Source organism: Lithobates pipiens, unplaced genomic scaffold (assembly GCF_037356315.1).
Source record: "Lithobates pipiens isolate NorthernLeopardFrog02 unplaced genomic scaffold, aLitPip1_a1.2 Scaffold_25, whole genome shotgun sequence".
NCBI lineage: Eukaryota > Metazoa > Chordata > Amphibia > Anura > Ranidae > Lithobates > Lithobates pipiens.
In genome coordinates this window covers 97140129-97157957 of record NW_027507787.1, presented here as the reverse complement: position 1 = coordinate 97157957, position 17829 = coordinate 97140129, and the positions used below count along the sequence as shown (strand labels likewise).

At 47.2% G+C, this 17829-nt stretch overlaps 1 protein-coding gene across 2 annotated transcripts in view; it reads left to right on the top strand.

Annotated features, from left to right (window-relative positions):
- Positions 1-209: 209 nt before the first annotated feature.
- Positions 210-17829, top strand: part of LOC143930430 (snaclec botrocetin subunit alpha-like) — a 74952-nt gene continuing 57332 nt past the window's right edge. The window contains exon 1 of one of the 2 annotated variants that reach the window (XM_077454746.1): positions 210-306. Coding sequence is in view for 1 of the 2 variants with exons in the window: in XM_077454745.1 (XP_077310871.1) it covers positions 2098-2126 (29 nt within the window). In the remaining variant the exon portion in view is untranslated. Of the gene's footprint in view, positions 307-2067; positions 2127-17829 lie in introns of those variants that run through there. The other variant, XM_077454745.1, reaches the window with a different exon arrangement.

Genomic DNA, 17829 nt, shown 5'->3' with positions numbered 1-17829 from the left:
ATTTTATGGGGGTAAAAGAAAAGGGGATTGGGGTAGTATGTGTGGTCCAAGGACAGTAAAAGAAGGTTGGGGATATCTAGACTACACTAGTCATGCACATACAAGTGTCAGTGACAAGGGAAAGGGGTGACTGTTTTCACACTTGTGTTTGCACAGTGGGTGTGTAAATTTTTTACCACTTATATATTTAGAAGACAAACAACATAAATCTCATTGCTGGCATTTTACTGCACCTTCAACCAGTTCTGCGGATATATAAAGGTCCTCCCTGTTACTGGAGAGGAGGCATTGAGACAACACCTACAGGTATGTAACTCTATTCATTACTGTTATAGGTGTAAGAATACAAGACCCCCGAGCAAAGTTATTGCCGACCATCTAAGCTCAGTTTGGGTTGCTATACTGAAGTGAGCTAATTTTCAAACCATGGCTCATAACAAAAATGTTTGTAAACCAAAGTCTTTTTTTTTTTTTTTTTTTTAAGATAGTATAGGGAATAGTTTAAGTCTAGCCAAAATAATTAGTTTTAGTTTCAGATGGAGGGTTTTGGGTTTTTAGTGCTGGCTGGGGCTCCATTTGAGAGATTTGCTCCAATAGAGAGACAGTCACAAATAAAAAATCTTTAGGGAAAGTAAAAAGATAGTGCTGGATCTATAGAGGGTTATTTACTAAACCTGGAGCATGTACAACTGGTGCTGCTCTGCATAGAAACCAATCAGCTTCCAGACTTTATTGCCAAAGCTTAATTAAAAACTTCAGCCCCAGAAGGTTTTACCCCCCCCCCCCCATAAGACCAGGCCATTTTTGTGATTACGGCACTGCGTTACTTTAACTGACAATTGCATGCATGGTTGTGCGAAGCTGTACACAAAAAAAGACCTACAATTTTGAAAAAAAAAAACAATATGTTTTACTTTCTGCTATAAAACACATCCAATAAAAAAAATTTAAAAATCAAATTTCTTCATAAATTTAGGCCAATATTTATTCTGCTACATATTTTTGTTAAACAAAATCCCATTCAGCATAAATTGATTGGTTTTCTCAAAAGTTATAGCATCTACAAACTATGGGATATTTTTATGATTTTTTTTTTCTATTATTAGTAATGGCAGGGATCAGCAACATAGCGGGACTGTGACAATGCAACAGACAAATCGGACACTAAGTGACATTTTTTTGGAGACCAGTGAGACTAATACAGTAATCCGTGCTAAATATTATGTACTGTCTTTGTACTAAAGACATTGGCAGGGAAGGGGGTAACATCAGGGACAATTAAACGGTTAAATGTGTCCCTAGGGAATGCTATCTAACTGTGGGGAGGGGGGTTTGTACTGTAAGAAGACAGAGAATTGTGTTCCTGCTTAGCAGAAACACAAGTTCTCTGTCTTCTCCTGTCACAGAATGGCGATCTGCCTTGTTTACCTAGGCAGACCTCCATTCTGTCTACTTTGGGAATGGTCCAATTGGCAGGTCCAGGCACGCCCCAGACCAGGAAGAGCAAAATCACATACAGGTACGTGATTTTGCCCAGAGAGGCCACCCTGCTGCAGTAAATGTATGTGGGGCAGTCTAGAAGTGGTTAAACAAGCTAAAAGTCAGAAGCTGATTGGCTACCATGCAGAGCTGCACCAGATTCTGAGTGCACCAGTTTTCCTAAATCTCCCCATAGGGTCTTACTGGTATTGTTAAATTAAGGTACTGATGTTGGTGTGAATTATCTGGTTCCTGGGCAGGCAGCTTCTACACCCCAGCATCCTTGACCTGTGGTGCAATGTAACAAAAATTGAAATTGAAGCAAATTATGACCATGTTGAGGGGAACCTATAGTAATATCAGATTGATAATATCAGATTGATATGGAAACCTTCCTATGTTCTTTCTAGCCCTGTTTAAGGGGGCACGTGAAATCCTGAAACGTGTGTTGGTTACTTTTTTGACTTGTACCCCTGACTTTTAATGGAATAAAGTTGTTTCTGGACCTCTTAGCGGTGGTGAGGCTTTTCAATTTAAATCTACCCTTCCCAAAATCATCTAAGAACACATTTATTTCTGTTTAGTAAAACCTGCACCACTGAGCCACAACCGTGTGGAATGTTTTGCTTTGTTTCCGAAGTTCAAAGGTAAGTTTGTACATTGGGATACCATCGTTGATTAGCTTCAACTATAAGGTTTTTAAAGAGGTCCGTGTTCCCTTCCATGACAACAATATAACTTTTCTAACATAAAAGTAGAGAATTCGAGTAGCCTTTTGGCAGGCGTCAATATTTGCAGATCACCAAACATGCCCGGCAGACAATTCTTGGGGTGAATAATGTTAGGGAGGCCTAGGGCTGTGGAGATAAAGGAGCCCACCTATGCTCAGAAGTCCTGAACCATTGGGCATGCCCAAAAACAGTGTAGGAGGTCGGCTTCTTGGCCGTAGCCGCAGAAACATTCAGCCATGGGCGACAAATTCATCTTTTTCAACCTGGTTGGGGCGAGGTGAGATTGATGGAAAATTGTATCTCTATAATGCGGTCTCTTGATGAAATAACTGATGTTTTGTACGTGTCACTAAACTCCATCCAGTCCTCCTCTGCAAGGGAGATGTCCATAGAGATCCATTTTTCCTGTACCCTACTAAATCTGGGGTTATCATTAGGGCAGCGTAAGAAGTAAATATAAGTTTAGCAGGGTCAGGGTGTCTCAGCAGTTTCTCTAGTGGTGGTAGGTTAGTTGGGTCATCTAAGGATCCGAACTGTGCTCTGATAGCATGTCTGAGCTGATAGTAGTAAAACAGGTATGAGTGCAGCAAGTCAAAGTCAAGTCTGAGCTGATGGAAGGATTTAAAGCCTTGTGTAGTGTATAGGTGACAAAGGTATTTAATCCCCTTGGAGTACCAACGTTTAGGGTCAGGTAAAGAGTAAAGTTCCTGCAAGGTGGGATTGAAACATAGAAGGTTATTTGGGGATACCGACCATGTGTGCCATATTATTTTGGTGGTGATGTATTTGAACAATGAAAGGGATGTGGCCAGCATAGAGGTGCCGGGGCGGGGTGGGACTTTGTCCCTATAAACAATATTGTGAAGGGTTTCCATGGAGGACGCAATGGCCCCCTCAGTGGTAGTACATGCATTTGCTGCTATCGGGTGTAGCCAGTCATGGATATGCACCAGTTGAGATGCTAAGTAATATAGAAAGAAGTTTGGGAATGCCAATCCTGCCAGGTATGTCAGTAACCTTAGTGTCTCAAGTGCCACTCTGGGGGATCTGCCATTCCACAGGGACATTGTACAGATTGCGTCTATATACGTTTGAAAATAGATTGAGGTATTTTGCATGGGGAGTTGGCCAGGTTGTATAGCAGTCTTGGTAAATAGATCATTTTCAGGTTATTTGCCCTCCCCATGAGATCCAGGGGCAGGTCCATCCACTGTTTAGTTTGCTCCTTTAAGTGAGTTAGTAGTGGGTCTAAGTTATTGACAATGTAAGTGGATAGAGGTGTCTTCACCAGAACCCCTAGATACCTAAAGGAGGACACCACCTGCAGATTAGAGTCTGGGTGAATACAGTATGAGAAGTTGCGTCTAAATCCAAGGGGAAAAGACTGTATTTGTCCCAACTCACTCTGAATCCGGAGTAGTCTCCAAATGTATTGATCTCAGATAACAATGTTTGGAGTGACACATCGGTGCCGCTAGGTACACCAAGGTGTCACCCGCATAGAGCGAGATTCATTCCTCAATGGTGGCAATGGGGAGACCTTTTATTGATGGAGAGGAGCGGATATGTACCGCTAGCGGCTCCATGGCAAGGGCAAGGAGAAGAGGGGACAGTGGACACCCCTGTCTTGTGCCCCTATTGATTGAGAAGGTCTCAGTGACTGTAGAGTTAACCCGAATACGGGTCCTTGGGGTAGCATAAAGGAGTTTTATCTACGCCACCATTCTGGGGCCAAAGCGTACATTTTCAACACCAGAAAGAGGTACGGCCATTCCACACTGTCGACATGTATCTAGGAATACTATGGCCCTTGTAGGAGGACAGTCGTGTGCGTATTGCACATTATGGAAGAGTCTGCTGAAGTTCATTCTGGTGGACCTGCCAGGTATAAATCCCCCCTGGTCACTGTGTACTAGGGTCGTCACTACAGTCTTTAAATGATTTGCCAACACTTTGGCCAGGATCTTAACATCCACATTTATGAGTGATATCGGGCGGTATGATTCGCATTTAAGTGGGTCCTTGCTGGGTTTTAGTAAAAGTATAATCAAGGCTTTGCACATAGTAGGGGGGAGGACCCTATATCTAAAGCCTTGTTGTATGTGTGTAAAAGAAACAGGGATAGTAAGTCTTTAAATTGTGTGTACCATTTGGTTGGATAGCCATCCAAACCAGAAGTTTTATGAGCAGGCATTTGTGAAATAGCTACTGTGATTTCTTTAACTGAGATAGGTGCCTCTAGCTCATCTTTCTGTTCAGTTGTGAGGGAGGGGAGAGGTACATCGGCTAAGTATTCAGTTAGTTGGGCTTTGTTGTAGTCAGCTCTGGAGGTATATAGGTCTTTGTAGAAATTTAAAAAGGTTTCCATGATGTCCCCAGGGGTGTCGCTGATTTGGCCCTGTGTGGTAAGTATACGTGGAATGGATATGGGGGGGTGATGTGGTCTGTTCAGATATGCCAAGAGATGTCCAGCTTTGTTACCATGCTCAAATGATTTTTGAGTAGCATGTAACATGCGTTTCTGCCTAAGGTCTAACAGACGGAGTTCATACTCCCTGAGTCTCTGTAGCCACTCGTCTCTTGTGTCGGGGGTCGGGTTAGAGGCTTAAGCAGATTCTGCTTGTACCATGGCAGTTTCCAGTTCCCCCGTAAGCTGCCTATTGTTTTTCTGTAGGACTCCTGTGAAGGACATAAAAGTGTCCCTCAATGTGGACTTAAATGCTTCCCATTCCGTGGAGGGGTCTACTGTTCCCAATTTGTCCTTCCAATAGCCCATAATACCCTTTCTGCACTCTCCCTGCACCACCTCATCCTCTAACCAGTAAGAGTTCAGACGCCAGATAGCAGAGCCCGAACCTGGGAGGAGAGTGTGGTCCACAGGGAGAGGAGCGTGGTCTGAGGCTCCTCTGGGTAAGTACGAGACTGCAATGACAACGGGAAGGGTACCCACCATGGTAAATGCCATGTCAATCCGAGACATGGTGTTGAAGGAATCCGAGTGGCAAGAGTACTGGCTCACGTCCGGATGCTTCTAGCGCCATTTCTCTGTAAGATCATATACCTGCATCCAATTCAGAAGGGAGGGAAAAGATCTACCACCACCTCCCAAGCGATCCATGGCTGGGTCTAATAGGGCATTAAAGTCCCTAATAAAAAGTATCGGTCCAGGGGGTCTAGTCAGCAGCTTAAGTGACAATATAAACGTTCACAAGAGTAAACGTCACAGAGGAAATTTGTAAGGTTAGTATAATAATTCTCCCCTCTGGGTCTGTGGTTACAGCAGGAAGGGATTTAGCTAGTAGAATAGATACCCCCCTGAAATAGTTTGTGTGGGTAGAGTGATAAGATTTTGCCAGCCATGGACGCCCAAAGGTTCAGTGCCGGTGAGGTGAGTTTCTTGGAGACATATAATATGGGGACGCCATTTTTTTAAAACAGAAAAGACTAGGGATCTCTTTTGGGGTGCATTCATTCCTCTAGTGTTCCATGACACTATCTTCAAGGGCTTTGCCATTCTAAGTCATACGTCATATCGTAGTCCCATAGAAGTGTAAATGCCTTCACACTTAATACCAGGTAGGCCGTGCCACTTTGATCATATCTAAACATATCTTCAACATACTGCATATAACTGCCTCTGCAGCTGCACGAGTTATCAGTAAACCAGAAAAAAAAACATAAACTGCTCTGGGCAGTACTTGCAGAAGATGCAAAAAAATCTAAAATGAGAGTGCCCCAAAAAAGAGCAAAAAAAGAGCAAAAAAACCTTTGCCCCCTCCCCACTCGGCCAACCCCAACATAGGGAGCCTTGGATCCCTGAACTAAAGAAACCTGAAGGGTCCCCTGTAAATTGGGGGAGAACTGTCCTGTGGCCTCGCCAACAACTGGTGCGGGGTTGTAGTGGAATCCAGAGTGACCCCCGAACGATTCTGCATATGGGGGATGTAGCATAGTTCAATAGTAGATGGAACAAATTCCATAGTTAAAGGCCAGTAGCCTGTATAGGGGGACTCAGATCTGACGATAGGTAGGAGGCCTGGTCTGTAAGGGTGTAGGATGACGGGATAACAGTTCACAGTTCTGCTGTAGTGGTGGGTGGGATATTCTCATGGAAAACCAAAATGGTCCACTGGGCATAGTAGAGGAACTCCCATGTGTAGGGAGAAAGGTGTCTCCACATTCAGCTCAGGGTAATTGTAGATGGGGATTGTAGGGGTTAGAGCCTCAGGCTTTAAACTGCTCTGCGTCTTGGAGGAACTCAATATCAGTCATTGAGCCATGGCATGGCCTCCTTGGGGTTGGTGTAGAATTGCACCTTGCCATCATGAATGATGCACAGCTTTGCAAGGAAAAGCATGGCATAGGAGAGGCCCTCTGTGCGTAATTGAGCCTTTACTGCTGGGAAGGAGATGCACTGCCTCTGGACATCTGCTAAAAAGTCAGGGTATACTGAAATGGTATTGTCATTGTATTTGTAGGGGCCTTTCTCCCTGGCGAGGAAAAGGATGGCAACCTTGTCTTGGAAGTTGAGGAGCCGGGCAATAATGGAGCTCAATCATATGGGAAAAGGATGGTGCGTCAGACCCAAAAATTTCCTTTAGCCAGTTATAGAGGAACTTTTCAGGGTGAGGACCCTCTGCACGTTCAGGGAAGCCCACGAATCGCAGGTTGTTCCTTCGGAAACGATTTTCCCGGTCATCAATTTTGGCACAACGGGCCGCCATTTCCCCTGTATGATCCCTCACTGTGGCAGATAGGGCATGGACAACATATTCAAGGGAGTTGGTGTGTTCCTCTGCTTCCCCTGCTCTGTCCCTTAAGTTTTGTTCATCTTGGTTCAGGAGAGAAAAGTCCATGCATACTGACGCTATCTGAGCAGTGAGGGAGGCTTTACAGTCCTGAATAGCAAGCATAATGGAGGCTAGGGTGGGTAGGTTCAGTGGAGGGGGAGCCTGGGCTGGAGCTATCTTCACTATCCATGTGGAGGCTCTGGGGCTGCAGTGGGTCAGGTTGTGTGTTTCTAGTAGCAGGGGCAAAGTCACTTACCATTGCAGCCTGTTGTTTGTGGAGAGCAGAGACCAATGGCTGCAGCAGCATGTCATGCTGCTCTGCCTGTGTCCTGGCTCCATCTTGCCTTCAGTGCCTGGCCACCTGTCCCACCATCAATACTGTCGCGGGGGCCCCTATTTTACCATGGATGCCAGCCTGGAACGTTCCCATGGCCGTGGGGACCTTTCTGGAGCAAATCGGGCTCAGGATGACTGCAGGATGCCGTTCGGAAGCTGGAGCTGTGTAAAGACACTTCTGCTTTCTCTGCCATCCGGACATGCCCCTACCGGCATGGCCCTATTTAGTTGAATGGGTTTGCGTTTGGCAGGTGATAGTCCCCATTGAGTTCAACAAGGAAGGAATATTTTTGTTGCACAGTGATGCAAAGCGTTAATGGCATTTGTTTTGGGGGGGTGATAAAACATGGTTCATCTGGCCGTTTTTACTGCCCCCACGTGCTGAGAATGTAGATGAGGCCCATGTGAGGTGCTAATGTCCTGGATGGCTTACATTCCAAACTGGTGTTCTAATTCTTTTTCTCTCTATTGTAAAACTAAAAAAAGATGCTTGGCTGGACATACTTTGAAAACCTTGTCATTTTGTTTTTATGTCTGTGTTCCATTGGAGAGATTTCCTTTGACTTCCTGTCCCATAGGCACCCCAAAGTGAGAGGAAATACCCTCTTAAACATTTATTACTAAGAACTGGTCTACTTATGGGAAGATTTCTGCTTTTAAGACAACTGCAGCATTTTGGATTTTCTACCTCTTTTTGTACCAGAGAGGTTAAATACATTTTAAGGACAATTATTTTAATCATTTGTGGAAGCTAAGCCGTGACACTTCCAATAGAAAGATTTCCTGCTGCAATTCCTGATGCTGTTCCTATCCACCTTTAAGTTTTGGGTGTTCCTGCCCACCTATGTGTGTTCCAGCTCCATAATATAAATGTAGGTAAGATTCAGCAATGGTGTGAACCCCACTTAATTGGCACAGCAAGTATGCAGATCCGAGAACTCAGCATAAGCATTGCATAAACAGTTCCTGAGTTCCCGAGGGGAAGAAAAATATTTTAGGTGATTTAACTCTCAGTGGCCACCAAAAATATAGTAGCCACCAATTTTTTTTAAATATCTAGTCTGAATGGATGATGCCTAAAGCTGAACAGTTAGTATTTTAAGGTGTATGTGTACTATTGCTCGTATAAATGCAATTCCTAATTGTGTGTTCATTGTGCTTTTATTTAATACATCGTTTTAACTTACTACATTATGAGAGCCCTTCTTCGCTTTTGTTTTTCCATTATCTTTTAGATAAAGTCTTGCATTGGTCACATGGTCCCTTTGGCTTCAATACTTTGGATCATTGACCTAGAACACGTACACAGATCAGGGTTTATGACCTTTTCTCTGACTTTCCTTTGTGCATACTTGTTCCTGATCAGTGCTTCGGAAAGTATTGTAAAAACTGCAATAAAAACCTGGGACGTAAAAGAAAGGTGTGGGGCACTGGATATTTAAAAGTAGTTGATGTTCTCAGTCAGGTCTTAAGCCACAAGTGCCCATCCCAGACATCTGATTAAGGCCATACCTGTTGGACAATATTTAACCACATACGGACAGCCCGCCATCATTATTATAGGGTGGTACTTTGAAGAGGAATATCGTTGTTATGGCAGCAGCTAGCTGCCATAACCCCAGTATCCTCTTCTTCAGAGGGCAGTCCACTTTAAGATAAAAGTGGTCTCAGCAGCAAGATCACTTTTATCAGTGGTGGGAGAGGGCTCCCCCTCTCGTGGCACTCCAGTGCCCTCTGCTGCTTACCAAAGCCGCCGTCAGAGGCGAAGGTGATCGGGTCCTTTCCCCACTGTGGTATGGAGCTCGTGGCTCTTAAAGCAACATATTCTTAAACAACATTTTTTTTATGATTGCATTTTAGTGTTAATATGAGATCTAAGGTCTTTTTGACCAAAGATCTCATATTTAAGAGGTCCTGTCTAGTGATGGCCGAACGGTTCGCCCGGCGGTCGTTTCGCGGCGAATTTCCGACTTTCGCCGTCCGCGGGTTCGAACGCCTTTTTCCGTCGTTCGCCCCGGCGGACTTACGTGTTTAATGTATACAAGAACTTTAACCTTTCGTGACACGTTTATCATGTGTTACAGGACAACCAATTGAGACATGACAGCTCATGGACACTTGGACATTCCCCCTAACCTATAAATACACCCGATCCGGTGGCCATTTTACATTCTTTCTTCTGTCACTGTAGGGAAAGGATCCTGTGTGGAGTAGGGACAGAGAAAACGCTAGCTATTTGGTACACAAAAGTTCTTTTCAGGACTGGTATAGGTGTTAGGTCAGCAGCCTGAGTTTCTTTTGTCAGTTTAGATAAAGGGACAGAGCGCTGTATGCTGCTATTTTAGGGACAGCTCAGCCAGATTAGTCTTTCTTCATCATCATCATCATCATCATCATTAGCTGTTACTATCAGGTCCACAAAAGAGCTATTCCAGCTAATCGTTCCAGCCTACTCTTTTTTGCCAATTTGTATAGGGACAGGCAGGAAGCAGTGTGTCAGGCAGTGAGGATAATTTTAAAGACTTGCTGTTACTATTAGTTCCACAAAGGTTCTTTTCAGGACTGGTATCAGTGGTACGGTAATAGGCTTGTACACGTATAATATTCTTTCTTCCAAATATAGAAAGAATATTATACTTGACTGCTGCCCTTCTGCTGCAGTCTGCTAATCATTCACAACTCACTTGTTCCACAAAGCTCTTTATCAGGACTGGTAACTTGGTCTGTCTAGGGTGCTACGGTACATAGGCTTGGGTGCGGTACAGTCTGCTGTTCTGTAAGGACCGCTATCGGTCCACAATACATAGGGTTGCCGTGCACTACTGCTGACCGCTGCCCTATACTGCAGCAGTCCTTCAGCGGTATAGGGACTGACGCACAGTCTGCTAAACACTAATACACAACCTGCTTGGTCCACAAAAGTTCTTATAAGGACTGGTAACTTGGTATAGGGTGCTACGGTACATAGGCCTGAGTGCGTTACAGTCTGCTGTTCTGTAAGGACCGCTATCGGTCCACAATACATAGGGTTGACGTGCACTACTGCTGACCGCTGCCCTATACTGCAGCAGTCCTTCAGCGGTATAGGGACTGACGCACAGTCTGCTAAACACTAATACACAACCTGCTTGGTCCACAAAAGTTCTTATAAGGACTGGTAACTTGGTATAGGGTGCTACGGTACATAGGCCTGAGTGCGTTACAGTCTGCTGTTCTGTAAGGACCGCTATCGGTCCACAATACATAGGGTTGACGTGCACTACTGCTGACCGCTGCCCTATACTGCAGCAGTCCTTCAGCGGTATAGGGACTGACGCACAGTCTGCTAAACACTAATACACAACCTGCTTGGTCCACAAAAGTTCTTATAAGGACTGGTAACTTGGTATAGGGTGCTACGGTACATAGGCCTGAGTGCGTTACAGTCTGCTGTTCTGTAAGGACCGCTATCGGTCCACAATACATAGGGTTGACGTGCACTACTGCTGACCGCTGCCCTATACTGCAGCAGTCCTTCAGCGGTATAGGGACTGACGCACAGTCTGCTAAACACTAATACACAACCTGCTTGGTCCACAAAAGTTCTTATAAGGACTGGTAACTTGGTATAGGGTGCTACGGTACATAGGCCTGAGTGCGTTACAGTCTGCTGTTCTGTAAGGACCGCTATCGGTCCACAATACATAGGGTTGACGTGCACTACTGCTGACCGCTGCCCTATACTGCAGCAGTCCTTCAGCGGTATAGGGACTGACGCACAGTCTGCTAAACACTAATACACAACCTGCTTGGTCCACAAAAGTTCTTATAAGGACTGGTAACTTGGTATAGGGTGCTACGGTACATAGGCCTGAGTGCGTTACAGTCTGCTGTTCTGTAAGGACCGCTATCGGTCCACAATACATAGGGTTGACGTGCACTACTGCTGACCGCTGCCCTATACTGCAGCAGTCCTTCAGCGGTATAGGGACTGACGCACAGTCTGCTAAACACTAATACACAACCTGCTTGGTCCACAAAAGTTCTTATAAGGACTGGTAACTTGGTATAGGGTGCTACGGTACATAGGCCTGAGTGCGTTACAGTCTGCTGTTCTGTAAGGACCGCTATCGGTCCACAATACATAGGGTTGACGTGCACTACTGCTGACCGCTGCCCTATACTGCAGCAGTCCTTCAGCGGTATAGGGACTGACGCACAGTCTGCTAAACACTAACACACAACCTGCTTGGTCCACAAAAGTTTTTATAAGGACTGGTAACTTGGTATAGGGTGCTACGGTACATAGGCCTGAGTGCGTTACAGTCTGCTGTTCTGTAAGGACCGCTATCGGTCCACAATACATAGGGTTGACGTGCACTACTGCTGACCGCTGCCCTATACTGCAGCAGTCCTTCAGCGGTATAGGGACTGACGCACAGTCTGCTAAACACTAATACACAACCTGCTTGGTCCACAAAAGTTCTTATAAGGACTGGTAACTTGGTATAGGGTGCTACGGTACATAGGCCTGAGTGCGTTACAGTCTGCTGTTCTGTAAGGACCGCTATCGGTCCACAATACATAGGGTTGACGTGCACTACTGCTGACCGCTGCCCTATACTGCAGCAGTCCTTCAGCGGTATAGGGACTGACGCACAGTCTGCTAAACACTAATACACAACCTGCTTGGTCCACAAAAGTTCTTATAAGGACTGGTAACTTGGTATAGGGTGCTACGGTACATAGGCCTGAGTGCGTTACAGTCTGCTGTTCTGTAAGGACCGCTATCGGTCCACAATACATAGGGTTGACGTGCACTACTGCTGACCGCTGCCCTATACTGCAGCAGTCCTTCAGCGGTATAGGGACTGACGCACAGTCTGCTAAACACTAATACACAACCTGCTTGGTCCACAAAAGTTCTTATAAGGACTGGTAACTTGGTATAGGGTGCTACGGTACATAGGCCTGAGTGCGTTACAGTCTGCTGTTCTGTAAGGACCGCTATCGGTCCACAATACATAGGGTTGACGTGCACTACTGCTGACCGCTGCCCTATACTGCAGCAGTCCTTCAGCGGTATAGGGACTGACGCACAGTCTGCTAAACACTAATACACAACCTGCTTGGTCCACAAAAGTTCTTATAAGGACTGGTAACTTGGTATAGGGTGCTACGGTACATAGGCCTGAGTGCGTTACAGTCTGCTGTTCTGTAAGGACCGCTATCGGTCCACAATACATAGGGTTGACGTGCACTACTGCTGACCGCTGCCCTATACTGCAGCAGTCCTTCAGCGGTATAGGGACTGACGCACAGTCTGCTAAACACTAACACACAACCTGCTTGGTCCACAAAAGTTTTTATAAGGACTGGTAACTTGGTATAGGGTGCTACGGTACATAGGCCTGAGTGCGTTACAGTCTGCTGTTCTGTAAGGACCGCTATCGGTCCACAATACATAGGGTTGACGTGCACTACTGCTGACCGCTGCCCTATACTGCAGCAGTCCTTCAGCGGTATAGGGACTGACGCACAGTCTGCTAAACACTAATACACAACCTGCTTGGTCCACAAAAGTTCTTATAAGGACTGGTAACTTGGTATAGGGTGCTACGGTACATAGGCCTGAGTGCGTTACAGTCTGCTGTTCTGTAAGGACCGCTATCGGTCCACAATACATAGGGTTGACGTGCACTACTGCTGACTGCTGCCCTATACTGCAGCAGTCCTTCAGTGGTATAGGGACTGACGCACAGTCTGCTAAACACTAATACACAACCTGCTTGGTCCACAAAAGTTCTTATAAGGACTGGTAACTTGGTATAGGGTGCTACGGTACATAGGCCTGAGTGCGTTACAGTCTGCTGTTCTGTAAGGACCGCTATCGGTCCACAATACATAGGGTTGACGTGCACTACTGCTGACCGCTGCCCTATACTGCAGCAGTCCTTCAGCGGTATAGGGACTGACGTACAGTCTGCTAATCACTAACACACAACCTGCTTGTTCCACAAAAGTTCTTATAAGGACTGGTAACTTGGTATAGGGTGCTACGGTACATAGGCTTGAGTGCGGTACAGTCTGCTGTTCTGTAAGGACCGCTATCGGTCCACAATACATAGGGTTGACGTGCACTACTGCTGACCGCTGCCCTATACTGCAGCAGTCCTTCAGCGGTATAGGGACTGACGCACAGTCTGCTAAACACTAATACACAACCTGCTTGGTCCACAAAAGTTCTTATAAGGACTGGTAACTTGGTATAGGGTGCTACGGTACATAGGCCTGAGTGCGTTACAGTCTGCTGTTCTGTAAGGACCGCTATCGGTCCACAATACATAGGGTTGACGTGCACTACTGCTGACCGCTGCCCTATACTGCAGCAGTCCTTCAGCGGTATAGGGACTGACGTACAGTCTGCTAATCACTAACACACAACCTGCTTGTTCCACAAAAGTTCTTATAAGGACTGGTAACTTGGTATAGGGTGCTACGGTACATAGGCTTGAGTGCGGTACAGTCTGCTGTTCTGTAAGGACCGCTATCGGTCCACAATAGATAGGGTTGACGTGCACCACTGCTGACCGCTGCCCTATACTGCAGCAGTCCTTCAGCGGTATAGGGACTGACGTACAGTCTGCTAAACACTAATACACAACCTGCTTGGTCCACAAAAGTTCTTATAAGGACTGGTAACTTGGTATAGGGTGCTACGGTACATAGGCTTGAGTGCGGTACAGTCTGCTGTTCTGTAAGGACCGCTATCGGTCCACAATAGATAGGGTTGACGTGCACCACTGCTGACCGCTGCCCTATACTGCAGCAGTCCTTCAGCGGTATAGGGACTGACGTACAGTCTGCTAAACACTAATACACAACCTGCTTGGTCCACAAAAGTTCTTATAAGGACTGGTAACTTGGTATAGGGTGCTACGGTACATAGGCTTGAGTGCGATACAGTCTGCTGTTCTGTAAGGACCGCTATCGGTCCACAATAGATAGGGTTGACGTGCACCACTGCTGACCGCTGCCCTATACTGCAGCAGTCCTTCAGCGGTATAGGGACTGACGTACAGTCTGCTAAACACTAATACACAACCTGCTTGGTCCACAAAAGTTCTTATAAGGACTGGTAACTTGGTATAGGGTGCTACGGTACATAGGCTTGAGTGCGGTACAGTCTGCTGTTCTGTAAGGACCGCTATCGGTCCACAATAGATAGGGTTGACGTGCACCACTGCTGACCGCTGCCCTATACTGCAGCAGTCCTTCAGCGGTATAGGGACTGACGTACAGTCTGCTAAACACTAATACACAACCTGCTTGGTCCACAAAAGTTCTTATAAGGACTGGTAACTTGGTATAGGGTGCTACGGTACATAGGCTTGAGTGCGGTACAGTCTGCTGTTCTGTAAGGACCGCTATAGGTCCACAATAGATAGGGTTGACGTGCACCACTGCTGACCGCTCACCTATACTGCAGCAGTCCTTCAGCGGTATAGGGACTAAGAGTTTTGTCACAGGGTCATTTAAAAAATGACATGCAGAGGAAGAGGCAGGCCCTTCCGCAGGGGTGGTAGGGGTAGGGCAGGAGCAACAGGCTTGAGCCAAAGTGGGAAGTTGCAGAAGGTGCGTTCAATTACTTTAAAGGATGCACCAGACTTGGTTGAGTGGCTCGCTCAGCCTTACTCTTCTGCACCCTCCTCATCCTCTCGATCTGCACCCTCTTCTTCACTCTCTGCTATGTGCACCCCCAAAGACACTACCACCAACAACACGACCACCACCACCACCACCACATACCTTCCGCTTGAGTCACTGGAATTATTTTCCGATCCATATCAAGAGGACATTTCTGATGCGCAGCCACTCTTGGTATTGGATCAGGAAGAGGAGGTAGCAACAAGCGCTACTCAGCAGTCTGACGCCAGTACCCAGATCAGCCCAAGGAGGAGGTTGGTCCCCGGTGTTGCTGCCTACTCTACTTATAGCGGTGGGGAAGGTGACGTTGATGATGACGTGTCTAGTGATGTCACGTGGGTGCCCACAAGAGAGGAAGAGGAGGGGAGTTCAGAGGGAGATATGGACCAGCAGATAGGGAGGAGAAGCAGCAATGACTTACATTGCACAGCAGGGACAAAGCAGACTGCAAATGTATCAGGAGCGAGTCATCGACCATGTACGGTCACATCTGGCGCTCCCAGGACACCGGCACATGGCTCCGCAGTGTGGGCTTTTTTTAACGTGTCCGCTGCTGACAATAGCGTTGCCATCTGCAATCTTTGCAGTCAACGCGTTAGTCGCGGTAAGCCCAATACTCACCTAGGGACGACCGCCTTAAGAAGGCACATGAGCAGCCATCACCGAGCCCAGTGGGAGCAACGGAACACACAAAGCCACACTGCAGGCTCTCACCGTCCAGCCTCGTCTTCTACTTCTCCTTCTCCTCTCTCCTCACAATTGTCCTCCACTCCACCTTCCATCACGCCAAGCTCACATTTTTCTGCAAAAAGGCAGGCTTCCGTGGGCCTAATGTTTGAGCGTAAAAAAATGATGACGCCGGATAACCCTCTTGCCCAACGGTTGGCGGCTGGCTTGTCAGAACTCATAGCCCGCCAACTACTGCCATATAAACTGGTGGACTCGGAGGCCTTTCGCAAATTTGTGGCCATTGGAACACCACAATGGAAGGTCCCAGGAAGGAAGTATTTCTCAGAGAAGGGCATCCCAGAGCTATATGGCCATGTTCAGCGGCAAGTGAATGTATCTCTGGCACACAGTGTCGGTGCCAAGATACATCTGACCACAGACACGTGGTCTAGCAAACACGGGCAGGGAAGGTATATCAGTTTTACTGCCCACTGGGTGAACCTTCTGACGGCCGTCAAGCATGTAACCCGTGGCACCCGTGTAGATTTGGTTTTACCGCCACGGATTGCATGCAGGCCTGACTCTTCTTCTCCTCCTCCTACTCCATCCTCCTCCCTCTCCTCCTCAGCTGCCTCCTCCTTTTCCGCTGCTAGCGTCTCTTCCACTGCACCGCCCAAGCTCCCCAGAACCTATTCCACATGCCAGGTGAGACGTTGCCATGCCGTGCTGCGTCTGTTGTGCCTGGAAGCAAAGAGCCACACTGGCCCGGCACTCCTTTCAGCTTTGCGTTCACAGGCAGATGAGTGGCTAACACCGCTCAATTTGACAGTTGGTAAAGTGGTGTGTGACAACGGTGCCAATCTGCTTAGCGCATTGAAACAGGGCAAAATCACGCACGTGCCGTGCATGGCACACGTCTTAAACTTGGTCGTGCAGCGATTCCTTGTCAAATACCCTGGGGTCCAGGACATCTTGCGGCAGGCAAGGAAAATCTCGGCCCATTTCAGAAGATCTTACACGGCCATGGCTCGCCTTGCTGACATTCAGCGGCGACACCATCTGCCGGTCAGACGTCTTATTTGCGATTGCCCGACGCGATGGAACTCAACCTTCTATATGCTTGATAGGCTGCTCCAGCAGAAACGTGCAGTTAACGTCTACCTGTATGAACTCTGCGAAAGAAACGGTTCTGGGGAGCTGGGTTTTTTTTCACCGCGCCAGTGGCTGCTCATGCGCGACACATGCAGACTTCTGCGGCCATTTGAGGAGATCACCAAACTGGTCAGTCGCAGCCATGGCGCCATCAGTGACATGGTACCTTATGCCTTCTTTCTGGAGCGTGCATTGCGTCGTGTCATTGATCAGGCTGTGGAGGAGCAGGAGCGGGAAGATGAGGAAGTCGCAATGCTGGATGAATTCCCAGGGGGGGCTACTCTATCTGAGACAAGTCAACAACAGGAGTCTGATGAGGAGTCAGAGGAGGATGGTGCCGGGGCGGATGAGCAGGAGCAAGAAGAGCATGCTTTAAACCTTTCTGGGATCCCTGTTGTGCGAGGATGGGGAGAGGAGAATGAAGAGGACGACATTATCCTGGATGATGAGCAGGAGCCAGGCCACCACACCGCTTCCACTTTAGTGCAAATGGGGGCCTTCATGCTCCAGTGTTTTAATAGGGACCCCCGTATAAAAAGCATGAGGGTCAAGGACCAGTACTGGGTGGCAACGTACTTAGACCCCCGGTACAAACACAAAATGGCGGAAATGTTACCGCCGTCGCAGAGGGCTGTCAGAATGCAGCACTTCCAGGCCTTGCTTCGAGAAATGCTGCATTCTGCTTTTGCGTGCGCTGGCAGAGGAGCAATTCCCACTCCCAGAGAAGGATTTGCGGGTACCAATCCAACAGCGCCTGCAAGAAGAGGCCGGTTTGAAGATGTGTTGGTGACTTCGGATATGAGGTCATTCTTTCAGCCGACCCATCGACAGGTGTCATCCGGATCCAGCATCAGGGAACGCCTAGACCGTCAGGTGTCCGACTACATTGGGTTAACGGCCGATGTGGACGCTCTGAGGAGTGATGAACCCCTAGACTACTGGGTGGGCAGGCTTGACCTCTGGCCAGAGCTTGCCCAATTTGCAAT